At 28.0% G+C, this 13,319-nt stretch overlaps 3 protein-coding genes across 3 annotated transcripts; 2 read left to right on the top strand and 1 right to left on the bottom strand. All coding sequences in view use genetic code 12, as the record gives it.

Moving 5' to 3' along the window:
* Nucleotides 1-2,502: 2,502 nt before the first annotated feature.
* Nucleotides 2,503-3,993, top strand: CD36_50520 (conserved hypothetical protein; the record flags this gene model as incomplete). The annotated part of the gene is made up of 1 exon (XM_002420313.1): nucleotides 2,503-3,993. One exon carries the CDS (start codon nucleotides 2,503-2,505, stop codon nucleotides 3,991-3,993), a length of 1,491 nt encoding a protein of 496 aa, XP_002420358.1.
* Nucleotides 3,994-5,219: 1,226 nt separating this feature from the next.
* CD36_50530 (acid sphingomyelin phosphodiesterase, putative) lies at nucleotides 5,220-7,682 on the top strand (the record flags this gene model as incomplete). Its single annotated transcript, XM_002420314.1, has 1 exon — nucleotides 5,220-7,682. One exon carries the CDS (start codon nucleotides 5,220-5,222, stop codon nucleotides 7,680-7,682), a length of 2,463 nt encoding a protein of 820 aa, XP_002420359.1.
* A 2,246-nt stretch (nucleotides 7,683-9,928) lies between these two features.
* CD36_50540 (conserved hypothetical protein) lies at nucleotides 9,929-11,083 on the bottom strand (the record flags this gene model as incomplete). The annotated part of the gene is made up of 1 exon (XM_002420315.1): nucleotides 9,929-11,083. One exon carries the CDS (start codon nucleotides 11,081-11,083, stop codon nucleotides 9,929-9,931), a length of 1,155 nt encoding a protein of 384 aa, XP_002420360.1.
* Nucleotides 11,084-13,319: the final 2,236 nt, after the last annotated feature.

Genomic DNA, 13,319 nt, shown 5'->3' on the forward strand with positions numbered 1-13,319 from the left:
CCGCCACCTACCTACAAGCGCCCGCCCTTTTTTTGGTGGTAAGAAATATTAAACTATCGATTTAATTTAATTGAATGTATACCATATAAGAGTTAAGAGTTTTTGAAAAATTGAAACAAAATCAAACCAGAGAGATTATAATACAAAAAACAAAGAACAGACCAAGTTACAAGAAGAGAAAGATAATAATTGGCATTGATCGACTTATCACAAACGCCATTATATTTGATAATAGAACAAAATGAAAAAACAAGGCCAAACAAACAACCAAACAAAAAAAAAAAAAAATAAAAAAAGAAAACCCATCTGTTATATATCAACTAGAGTAAATCAAAAAAAAAAAGAACCTTTAAAGGTTATTATTACTTAATCCCAATAGAAAAAGGGTTATAACTAGACTAGACTAGACTAGACTAGACTAGACTAGACTAGACTAAACTAAATTAAATTAAATTAAAAAAAAAAAAAAACAAAAAACAAAAATAAAAACAAAATCATTTAAATCTAGATCAGTTTTCCTTTTTAATAATGATTCAAACCGAATCAAGTGTTTTTTGATTCTTTCTTTTTGATTTTTTTTTTTTTAATTTAAAAAAATTTAAAAAATTTCAATCTTTGAATCTTTTCTTCTCTTTTCTTGTCATTCTCTTTCATTCTGCATTTCTTGGTTTTCAAATTCAATTCAAATCCTTGCATATTATCATATCATCTACGGTCTACATCTACAGATTCTAACATTATCTTAGTTTGTAGCATATAATTTTTGCACTTGAAAATATTCTCATTTTACAGGGGGATAAATAAATAAATCTTCCCTCCCCTCCCCCAACACTAAAGGATATTTTGGGAGAGAAAAGAAAAAAAAAATACTATTAACAAAGAGATCTCACTTTTAACAAACTCAATATATTATCTTCAACTTTGGTTTGAATCAATTACCATAATCCCAACAACTCAACTCAACTGAACTCAACTCAACTCAACTCTTTATATTAGATTTTGTTTTTGTTTTTGTTTTTGTTTTTGTCAATTAAGAAGTGTTTTTTGGAGAAAACTGCTTAAAAAAAAAGGGAGAAAAAAAATTTTTTTTATCTTTTATTTTTTTTCGCACCCTAGCAACCATCACACGCGTACCCTTCCAACGAAAAACTTGAACAATCAAGACCTGATTGGAAATCTGTGTGCCGCCGCCGCCGCCACTCCCCCCCAACTACCACTACCCAGAAATCCGCCAATCCGCCGATCCGCCGATCCGCCGACCAACCAATTGACTGACTCAAACACCAAACATCAAGAACTCCCCCTCCCCTTCCCCCTCCTCCCCCCCAAAAGAAAAAAAAACTGCAATTTTTTTTTTTTTAGGTAATTATTACCCAATTCGGATTTTAGTGAACGGTTGTTTGAGTTTATTGTCATTCGATTACAATTATTAAAGAAAATCACAAACCAAACCAAACTAAACCTAACCAAAATTTACCTAAATAATATTACACAAAAAAGAGAAACACCATTACTACTACTACTACTGTTACAACGACACACCAAAAGTAACACATCCAATATTATTATCAACATTGTAACAGGAAAGTGGTTACTTAATATAATCTGTCTTGTTTTCTTCTTTTTCAATTCAATTCAACATAAACTACCATCATATTATTAAAGAGATCTTCTTCTTCTTTTTTTTTTTTTTTTTGTTTTGGGGATCATCTAATAATTCTTTTTTTCTTCTTCTTCTTTTCTTAATTTCTTGAGACAAATTAGAAAGTGGCAATTACTTAACTATTGAATTATACTTCACAAAACTTATTATTCTAATTATAATTGAAAATATTTTTGTCACGCTTCTAAAACAAAAAACAAAAAACAAAAAAACAAAAAAAAAAAATTTTATTTTTATTAATATTATTAATATTAATATTAATATTGATATTATTGAATTTTTTTGGGCAACACAACACTTGATTTGGAACACACATACACTTTTATACCCACCCATAACACATACATACATAATATTTCTAAATTGAATTCAGAATTCAGAATTCAAATTTTATTCTTTTTTCGGGTTATTTATTTTCCAATTTCAATTTCGATTTCAATTTCCAACATTTCCAACATTTCCAACATTTTCAACATTTCCAACTGAAATTCCAATTTATTATCATTGTCAAAAAAAAAACAACCAAAATTTCACTATTTTGCATACTTTCACCTCCCGCCCGACCCCCCCCTCCCCCCCCCTTTCATATATATTTTTATTTTTTTTTTTTTTTGGGTTCCATATTTTTTTAAAATTTCATAGTTTCACTTTGGGGGTTTTCAACTAATTACTATCTAATATATTTTAGACCCTTATCATCTACTACTACTACTACTACTACTACTACACACAATCTACAAATAAATATTTAAACATTTCATAAACAATTTTTTTATACATTCAAGTGTCTCCCAAAATTAAAAAAAAAAAAAAACCTTTCAATATCAACAAATTTAAAAATGAATCAACTACCAGATCAAAACAACACAGAAAACTCCAATGACAACACTACCAATACTACCACACAAGATGCAACTGATAACTCAACCAACAACCAAAGAAATATCACTGAAGTTACCATGGAAGAAGTTGCAAATCATGTGAGAAACCCCCAACGAATAAAATTGTCCAATGACGATATAAAATTGGTTTTATTCTTAATTGTTAGAGTAAAACCATTCAAATATATTGGGTATCGGAAGGCAACTCAAAGTCAAAGGTGGACACGTATTCAACGAGAGTTTTATGTTCTTAAAAGTAAAGCAGTAAAAAACAAGAATTTTGTTGTTCCAACAGTTCGAACTTTACAACGACAATTAGATACTGCAAATAAAAAAACCGCATTTAAATTAAGAACTCTCACAAAAAATGGTGTTACAACAAGAAAACATCATGAAATTCCTAATACACTTGAAGAAATTAATCAAGATGAACATTATCAATATAAGCATATTAATCTGAACAGTACAATTGAAGAATTAGAAACTGCTGTTTTTGAATTACAAGAATTAAGTGATAGAATTAGACATTTAATTATTCAAACTAATAATGTAATTCTTCCAGATCAACAACCTGAAGAATCACTAGTAGAACCATCAGTAGAACAAGATCAAACAGTTCAATCATTACCACAAGAAATTTCAAATACTACTACATCTACATCTACATCTACATTTTATCCAACCATCCAAAATATGATTCATATGAATAATGATGAAGAGCCAAATTCTACTCCTACTCCTGCTACTACTAATACTACTACTACTACTCCTGCTACTAATACTACTTCTAATACTTCTTCTTCTTCTACTACTACTACTGCCAGTGCTACTGCTTCTACTACTACTACTACTTCTGAATCAGCAATTACCAACAACCATATTTCACATATGACCAGTCCAATTCCTAGTTCTTCATCAATGATAGTTACAAATACTAATACTAATGATAATCAAGCCCATGGTAACACTAGTACCAGTACTAGTACCAGTACTAGTACTACTACTACTTCCATAAATCAAATTTATGAAACTATTACTAATCAATTAACCAATCTTAAAGAAGAATTAACTATGAATATTAATAATGAACCATTGACACAACAAACTAATCAAGTTATTACATTAAAAAAATCATTAGATCAAAGAATTAAAAAATTTGAAACAACTGTAACTAAAATTAATAATCAATTTAGAAAAAAATTTGAAAAATTAATTACTGATCATTTCAATAAGATTACTAATATTAATAATGATTTTATAAAAGAACAAAAAGATTTAATAAAAGAACAAATTGATTTATTAATTAATATTGAAAATGAAAAAAATGAAAATGAAAAAAATGAAAATGAAAAAAATAATGAAAATATTCAATCAATTATTAATAAATTTGAAGAATTAATTGAAGAATTATTAAATCAAAGAAATCAAAGAAATCAAAATCAAAATTAATAATAAGAATAAGAATAAGAATATATCAATTTTCATTTTTTTTTTGATTTGCCTTAGAATTAGAATTACAATTAGAATTAGAATTAGAATTAAATCAATTAAGAAGAAGAAAAAAAAAAAAAAAAAAAAAAATTGGGGTTGAGAAAAAGGTAATTAATTATATTTCCTTCCTTGTTATTGTCATTATTAGAATATTAGAATAATAGAATAATAGAATTAGAATTCATTTGAATCTTATTTTATTTTGTTTTGTATTATTAATCAAATCAAATCAAACATTTGGAATTGGAATTGAATTTGGTTTTACTTTACTTTACTTTACTTTACTTTACTTTACTATCATTGTTTACGAATTGGTTTTTATTCAATTATGTTTGTATTACTATTTGGGAATCAATTCATTTTGTTAAGTCTAGAATGAACTGGACTGGACTGGACTGGAAAAGAAAAAAGTTTTTTGCTTTTTGTTTGAAATTGTTCATCTTTTATTTGTTTGTTTGCTTGTTTGTTTGCCTTTTTTCATTTGATTATTGATTGATAAATTATGTTTGCTTGTTTTGTCTTGTTATTAGTATTGTTTTGGAATTAGAAATATTTTTGGTTTTGTTGGTAATTATTTCAATGATAAATGTTCTTTTGTTTTGTTTTGTTTTGTTTTGTTTTTTTTTTTTTGCAGTCATTTTATTCATATTTATCAAATTTATCAAATACTTTACTTGGACAAAACTTTGGATGTATTTATATTTGTATATTTCCATATGTATATACTCCTATTTCTTTTTCCCATATTACATATATATATATATATCCTTTTATGAATAAAGTTGTTTTGTTTTATTTTATTTTATATTTATTGTATTGTGTATTGATTAGGGAGGGGGAGATGGATCAAATTAATACTCTTGATGTAAATGCTTAGGTGGTAATGATTTTTTTTTTTTTTTTTTTGACTAAAACAGAAATTAGATCAACTAAGGGGGGGGTAAATATTGAAATTTTGATTGTTCTTGTTTTTTGTTGTTTGTTATAAAAAAAAAAAAAAAGAAATGCTAAAAATATAATTTCAAAACAAAATTTAAACAAAACTGAAAATAATGGTAGAAATATAACAAATCCATAATATAAGTAAGTAAAACTCTTTCTTCTTCCAATTTGTCATGATGGTATAAAGTATTAAAAAATTTTTTCAATTAACATTGACTTGGGTCGATGTGGTCGGTGTGTGTATGTGTGGGGGTAGGAAAAATAAAAATAACCAAACAAACAAAAAAAAAAAGGAAGAAGGAAAAATCCAAAACTTTACCAAACTGGTTGCAAAACTTCAAAAGATGATTCAATCCATAATAATAATCTTATTTTCCATTTATCAATTCATTTATTCATATAATGAACATATCATCAATTATTATCCACCCACTGAATTAGCCATATCTGATGAAGAAATTGTAAATAGAGCAATTCAAGAATTACATAATATTGATGCCGCCAATGATTTAAATGAATGTATGACATGTAAAACTCGATTACAAGTTGCTAAATTCATTAGTTTGACTCGTCCTGATTTAGTTCCACAAATCTTTTCTACTTGGTGTGTTGAATCTGGTTATGATGAAATTCAATGTCATATGAATTATGGTTATCCCAGTGAAGATTATTGTACTATGGGTAATGATTTTACTAAAATGGTTAGTCTTATGAATCCATCAGGTTTAGATGGTGATTATTTTTGTTATTATCATGATAATAATTGTGGAATATTACCTGAAACTCCCCTTGTTGATATGAGTAGATTATGGCCTCTGAAACCACGTAATTATTTACCGCCAGATAATAGTGGTGAAACATTTCATGTGTTACACATTAGTGATATTAATCTTCAACTGGATTATAAAATGTTTGCTGAAGCTAATTGTACTCAAAGTTTATGTTGTTCTCCTCATTGTAGAAATTTACAAAATTCAGCTCCTAATTTTAATGAAAACTTGGAAGGAGGATATTTTGATAGTAGTTATAGTAGAAACCATTTTGAAAAAGGTTCATATATGGATATCACCAAAATTAAAAAACCAACTTGGAGACCAGCTCGACAATTTGGAGAATATAGTTGTGATTCTCCAACATTGTTATTAAATAGTACCATGCAAGGTATACGTGATTTACATCAAAATCATCTTTCATTTGAATTTGCATTATTCACTGGAGGTACTGTTGATCATTCTGATAGACTGTTTATGAGTAAAAATAAAAATATTATGTCTCAAGATATTAGTTATAGAATTCTTAAACATTATTTAGATACGGTTGATGTGATCCCCACATTTGGTACAAGAGACATTTTCCCCATGAATCAATTGCCGCAAAAAAATTTAACAGAAAATTCCAATTCTTATCAATGGCAATTTGATTTTCTTGCTGATCTTTGGCTGGAATTAGGTTGGATTGATCATGAATCTTCTAAACAAATTAGATATTCTCAAATTGGTTATTCATTAATTACTTCTCGAGGTTTAAAAATTATATGTTTAAATTCCAATGTTTGGAATGTGAAAAACTTGTATACATTTTGGGAAGTTTTATCAATTGATTCATTTGGTATATGGAAATTTCTTATTGAAGAATTAATTGAAAGTGAAAGAATTCATCAACGTGTATGGATAGTGGCTCATTTACCAACTAATCATCAATCATTACCATTACCAACCAAAGTATTTGCCCAAATCATGGAACGATTTTCTCCACAAGTGATTGCTGCCATTTTTTTCGGTCATATTCAAGTTGATACATTTATGATTCAATATGGTGGAGATGGAACTGATAACAAGGAATTGGAAAAAGCTATTAATCATGCAATTGTTGGTCCTCTGATTAGTCCATATCTGGGAGTGAATCCTGCTTGGAGATATTATGCCATCGATCTGAAAAGTTTTAGTGTTGTTAATGCTTTTACTTATTATACCAAATTAGATAATACATTTATCAATGATGGTGCCGAACCAGTTTGGGAATTTGGATATTCTGCTCGTGATGTATATGATCCTGAACAAATGTGGCCCATGGAATGGTGTTTAAATACTGAATGGTGGCATCATGTCAGTGAAAAAATCAAAAAAGTACCAGAAATGGATTTAATGTATCAACGATTAGAGACTCGATGGTTTTCTCAAAATGAATTCGATAGCAATAGTTATTGTAAAGTGACTAGTTTTACCATGGAAGCTAAAAAACAATGTATGTTAACTGGAGATCAAGATGATTATGTTGAACCAAAACAACCTAATGATTATGTTCCATTTATTCATGTTGGAAGTAAAATTGAATACATTGATAAACAAGTAGCATATCCCCCTGAAGTAGAAGAAGAAGTAGAAGTAGACGTAGAAGAAGAAGAAGAAGAATTTGAGTCTGAAGAAGTTGACGAAGATTATCAACCTGGAAAAAAATTAGGCACCAAGGGAAATAACACTAATGTTGACCAGGGTTTGAATGATGGTGGTGGTGGCGAAGGTGGTGGTGGTGGTGACAAGAAAAACAAAGGAAAAGGAGGATTAATTGGGAAAGAAATTGAAGAACAAAATTATACTGTTGCTAATGATAATTCTCTTATTTCAAGATTTCAAAGAAAACCTCAAGGTAAATCTCTTGGATTAAAAATTAAAAATCGTCACCGAGTTCCAATTGCTCAATTGTGAATTGGTTACCACCATCCAAAAGAAAAGAAAAAGAAAAAAAAAAAAAATATTGTTGTTGTTGTTGTTGTTGTTATTTATTTGGCTAGAAAATGAAAATGAAAATAAAAATAAAAGGAAAGGGTCTTTTAAAATGAAATTTAATTGCTTGTAAATAAAGTAGGTATATAACATTATTTAGGGGTTTTAAGTATCTAACCTAATTTTAAATGAATTGAGTTAAATTATTTAATTTAATTTACCCAGTGAAAGGGAAAAAGAAAAAGAAAAAAAAAAAAACTAGAATAACGGTTTTGTGTAAAGTATGTGTAATTATAAAATTTTTATTTTCTTGGTAGCAACAACAACAACAACAACCGGCGTATTCTTTTTTTCCAACATCATTCGCCTAATATGTACATGCACGTTTAAAAAAAAAAAATAAAAAGAAATATATATATATATATATGTATAGAACAAAAACCAAACCTCGTTATTAAATGATTATATTACAGATATATGAATTATATATAAGTATAAAGTATTTTAAATTTCCATATAATACATATAATATTTAGTAATAATTAATTAGAGAAAAGAAATATATACCTTTTTTGAGTTAACAGAATAATTTTTTTTTACAATGAATGTGTGTAGGTGGCGTATTGAGTAGTTACATATAAAGACAATGGTTTCTGTTTAGTAAACAATTTCTCTGTCTCTGTCTCTTTTTTGTTTGGTTTCTTCTTGAAGTTTTTGTAAATACAAATATTCTACAAACGAGAAGATAAAGGGGAAGGGGGGAAGGAGGGGGGGGGAAAGAAGATTGATATAAATAATAGTCAGGGGGAAAGGTGGGGGGGGGGGGGGTGGAGGACCTAATAATAATCAATATCATATATATATATAAATATATATATATATATATTACAATGACATACTTTTTCTTTTCTTTTCTTTTTTTTTTTTTCGAATGATGGTATTGTTTGAAAAAAAAATAAATGATATTTCTATTATTATTCTTATTATTCTTCTTCTTCTTATTTTCTAGGTGATTATTAATTGTGATGATAATTATAATATTTGGAATTCCTGGTGTCTCATTTTTTTCTTTTTTTTATTTTTTTTTTTGGGAGGGGTTCAAAATTTGACGATAAGAATAAGAATAACAATAACAATAATAATAATAATAATAATAATGATAATAATGATATATTATTATTATGGCTTACAGTGCCTTTTCGGTCTAATATGGTTTTGTCATTGTTATAACAATAAAATGTATAGACTTTCTATATATATATATAATTATAATATATATGTAATTTTATATTCGAGCAAAAAAAGATATGGGAAAGATATCCAAAGTAATATTAGTAATATTAGTAGTAGTAGTAGTAGTAGTAATTAGGGGCAATAACTACATAGGAATTCCTTGACTAAGGTCTAAGAATTCTAAGAATTGTGTGAGAAAGCAATTAAAGTAACGTAACGACACAAGAGAAGGTCACTGTATCAAATGAAATACAGTAATATATTACAATTAGAAAATATACAGTTATGCAGAGTGTTGGAAGGGAGGAAGGTAACAATCATCCGGCAAAAAACTTAACAAACTAGAACTTTAGTTTCTTCACAGTATTGCAGCTCTTCTCCAAAAGGAACAGCAACAAAAAGTTACTAATCACAACAAACTGAGACAAAGTGAAACATAAGTTAGGATACGAGGAAGGAAGGAAGGAAGGAAGGCGGAGGAGGAAATACAGTTAATTATCATTATCATCAATAGCAATTCAAAGAAATTTACAATAAATGAGAGAGAGAGAGAGAGAGACAATTGTTGATATTATTATTATTATTATAAATTGTTTTTTTTTACGATATTCTAAGCCCAACTCTACTATACGTCAATGACTAATTAGGCCAAAAAAAAAGTCAATTTCACAGTTGCGATGATATTCCGTTTTCTGTTTCTTTTTTTTGGGGGTGGGGAAAAGAAACAAGAAACAAGAAACAAAAACTGAACTATTTTTTTTTTACCCCACACTTTGTTTGATTTTTCCTATGCTGCTCCTGCTGCTGCTTTTATCATTGCTTATACCAACCATCACCCATCTAACAAAAATTTTTCAATTTTCATTACTGTTACGTGTGTGAGTGTGAGTGTGTATGTGTGTATGTGTGTGTGCTCTATCAGTGTTACAATTAATATTATTCTATTGTTTTTTATTATTTTATTATTATTTTATTTTATTTAATAATTATATAGTCTAAAACACAAAATCCATAAACCCATTATTCGTTGTTGTAGTTGTAGCTGAACTTGTTGGTATAGGTATACTATTAGCAATATTATTATTAATAATTGAATTGATCATATCAATTTGTGGTAAAGTATTACCATTACCATTATTATTATTGTTGTTGTTTGATTTGGTTATTTGTTGTAATTGTTGTTGTAATTTTTGTATTTGTTCTTGTTGTTGTTGTACAATCAGCACAATATCAAAATATTGTTCATATTGGCCTTGTTGTTGTTGTTGTTGATTATTTTCAGTACGAATTATTGGCGACACAACAGAACTAGTAGATTGTTGTTGTTGTTGTTGTTGTTGCTGGGTATTTGGAATCATTGATTGCCAATTAACTTCATTTTCCCATAAATCAAATTCACTAATCAAAAAATCATCTAATGATTCAACTGGTGAAGGTAATCCAAACCCATCATTTGATGATAACAGTGGTTCCATATTAGTAGCGCCAATATAAGTATTAGCATCTTTTACTGGTGGTGGTGGTTTACCATAGGTATTGAAATCATTAATTGAATTCATAGAATTGGAAGTAGTCATTGGAGTAGCTGGTGCAACAACATTAGTAGGAAGAACCGGCACATTAATTGCAGCAATTTTATTACCAGTAGCAGTAGCAGTAGCAGAGTTACCACTATTACTAGATCTTCTTGATTTGGAAACAGTAGTAGTAATACCACCATTAGGTTCAGATTCACTAGAATTATCAGATTGAACTGGTGATAAATCAACAAAAACAAAATCCTTTGGTTTACCTGGTTTATTTTTTGGTCTTCTTAAAGGAGGTCTTTTAATAGTAAATTTAGAAGCAGCAGCAACAATTTTCAATGAATTATTTAAACATTCAATTGATGAACTTTGCATTGGTGATGAATTATTATTATTATTATTATTAGTAGTAGTGGTAGTAGGTGTGGTAGCAGTAGTAGATGCAATTGAAGAAGTAGAACATGATCTATTAGAAGATTTCAGCAGTATTGGCAAAGTTGTTGAAGATTTATTACCTGGTAAGCTATTACTACGTTGATGAGTATTTGGAGTAGATTTTCTAACTCTCCATAATTTTTTACCATTAGCAGGTGGTAAAACTTTGATAGTTGATGCAGAAACCATTGTGAAAATAATTGGGTATAAAATAACGTAAGGGTATAAGTTAATAGGGGTGGGTATAATATATTTGTTTGACCAGCAAAGAAAACAAAGGGGCAACGGAGGAAGAAGGGTATTAATAATAAAAAAAAACAAAAACTAAGCGATAGGGAATTGGGAGATCCAAAGATATAGTTTATCAATTCAAAATAAAAAATAAAAAAGTTGGGTATTATAATAGTCGTTTGATATATATATATATATATATAATAAAGGAAATATGAAATATGAATTGCTGAAAAAAAAAAAAATTAAAAAAAGAATAAAACTGGGAATATCAATGAGTTTATATAATTGTCAATTGGAAAGAAGAAATTTGGTTTTTTTTTTAATCGATGGGGGTTAATGATGAAGTTAGTTTTTGATTTTGTTGATAGTATATAAAGTAGTACAATACAATATAATACAATATACAATTAATGACTGCTAAATTAAAGAAGAGGAGTAAAAAAAAAAAAAGAAAAATAATTGATTGACGTTTTTGTTTGTGAAATTTAATTAATTTTCCATATTGGTCTTTCTCTTTTTTTGTTTTTTTTTTGTGTTCATATTTTTAATTATTGTGTAACCTATATGTTATGAGGTCTTTTTTTATTTTTTTTGGGGGGTTAATTTTGTGAATTAAACCACATGTACTAAAGGTTAATTTTACAAACTTTAATAGGAAAGTGGATTTTTTTTTAAAAAAAAAAAAATAGTCATTGTGTGTATGTGTGTGTATATCTGCACCATTAGGATTAGTAGAGTTATAATTTCACAAAACCAATTGCCCCTCTCCAAAATATAAAAGGGAAAACCAAAAAAAAAAAAAAAAAATTATTTAGTTTTGTGACAATATTTTTTTTTCCCTTGTTGCATAAAAGCCTCAGGTGGGGCAATTCCACTCAACAAATTTTTAGATTTCTTCTTACCTTTAATCTTATACTTAATAGAAGGCGTGTCTAAAGGATCAATAATAATAATCAAGTTTTTTTTTTTTTTTTTTTTCTAATGAACTATTATTAAAAGATGTTACATTTGCCTAAAGAGGAAATAAATAATCAAATTCAATTAACCAATTAGGAAATATAGCACAAAATCTCACCAATATTGAAACATCTAATATCTAATATCTAATATCTAATATCTAACATCATTCTTCATATTTATTTATTTATTCCATCTACATCTTTCTCCTTCTCAAGTCCAATTTATACCTTCAATATAGCAACATACTTACACACACACACACAGAGAGAGAAAAAGAGTCCATTGGGCAAAATACTGATTTTTTTTTTTTTTTTTTACCCCTTGTTTTCCTTCTTCCCCTTTGGAAATCCTTCTTTTTCTTTTTCAATTCGGACTTCTCCACTCTTGTTATTTTTTTTTTGATTTATTCTTTCGGTTCCATCATACTTTCGGGGGGTTCTTTTTTTTTTTTTTCTTTTTCTTTTTTAATCATGTTAAGTTGATGTCCCCGTAGTTCCGCCAATTTTCTTTTTGGTAGTATCCTTTCGGAATTTTCTGGCAAATCATTACTATTATTATTATTCTACAATCATCATGTTACACACTATTAGTACCGCTTTGCTTTGCTTTGCCTTGATTTTCTTTCTTTCTTTCTTTCTTTGTATACGAAATATTTAGTAAAATCTGTCATGAACATTGGATATCTCAATTACCCATCCTATTTAGGCAAGATAAACAAATAAAAAAAAAAGAACTAAAACAAAGAACTAAATTAAATTGTACTACTTAAAAGAAAAGAAAAACCTTTTACGCAAATCTTGTTTTGTTAAGGACAGTAAAAGGTAATTGTTGTGTATGTATGTGTGTGTTGGTTATTCAATTCTATTTTATTTTTGCAATTACAATATTGGTTTTGAAGTTTTGAAGTTTTGAAGTTTTGATTTTGGTTTTTTTTTTTTTCCGCTCTTATATAATTGTGTTACATTGTTAGTTTATTTTCCGACGAACGTTTGCAATAATAAGTTTTTGTGTTTGTGTTTATTTTTTATCCAATCTGTTTCGTTTCGTCAAATATGTACACACAATCTACACATTTATTACAAAGTTGAAGTTGTTGTCGTCTGGTCTGGTCTGGTCTGGTCTGGTCTCCTGATTGATATCTGGGCTGGTTTGCATTAGCACAGGCAGTGACAATTCCTTTATTATTATTTAATGTACACTCATCAGAAAGGCGGATTGAGTGTGTATTAGG

Source organism: Candida dubliniensis, chromosome 5 (genome assembly GCF_000026945.1).
Source record: "Candida dubliniensis CD36 chromosome 5, complete sequence".
In the NCBI taxonomy this organism is placed as follows: Eukaryota; Fungi; Ascomycota; class Pichiomycetes; order Serinales; family Debaryomycetaceae; genus Candida; species Candida dubliniensis.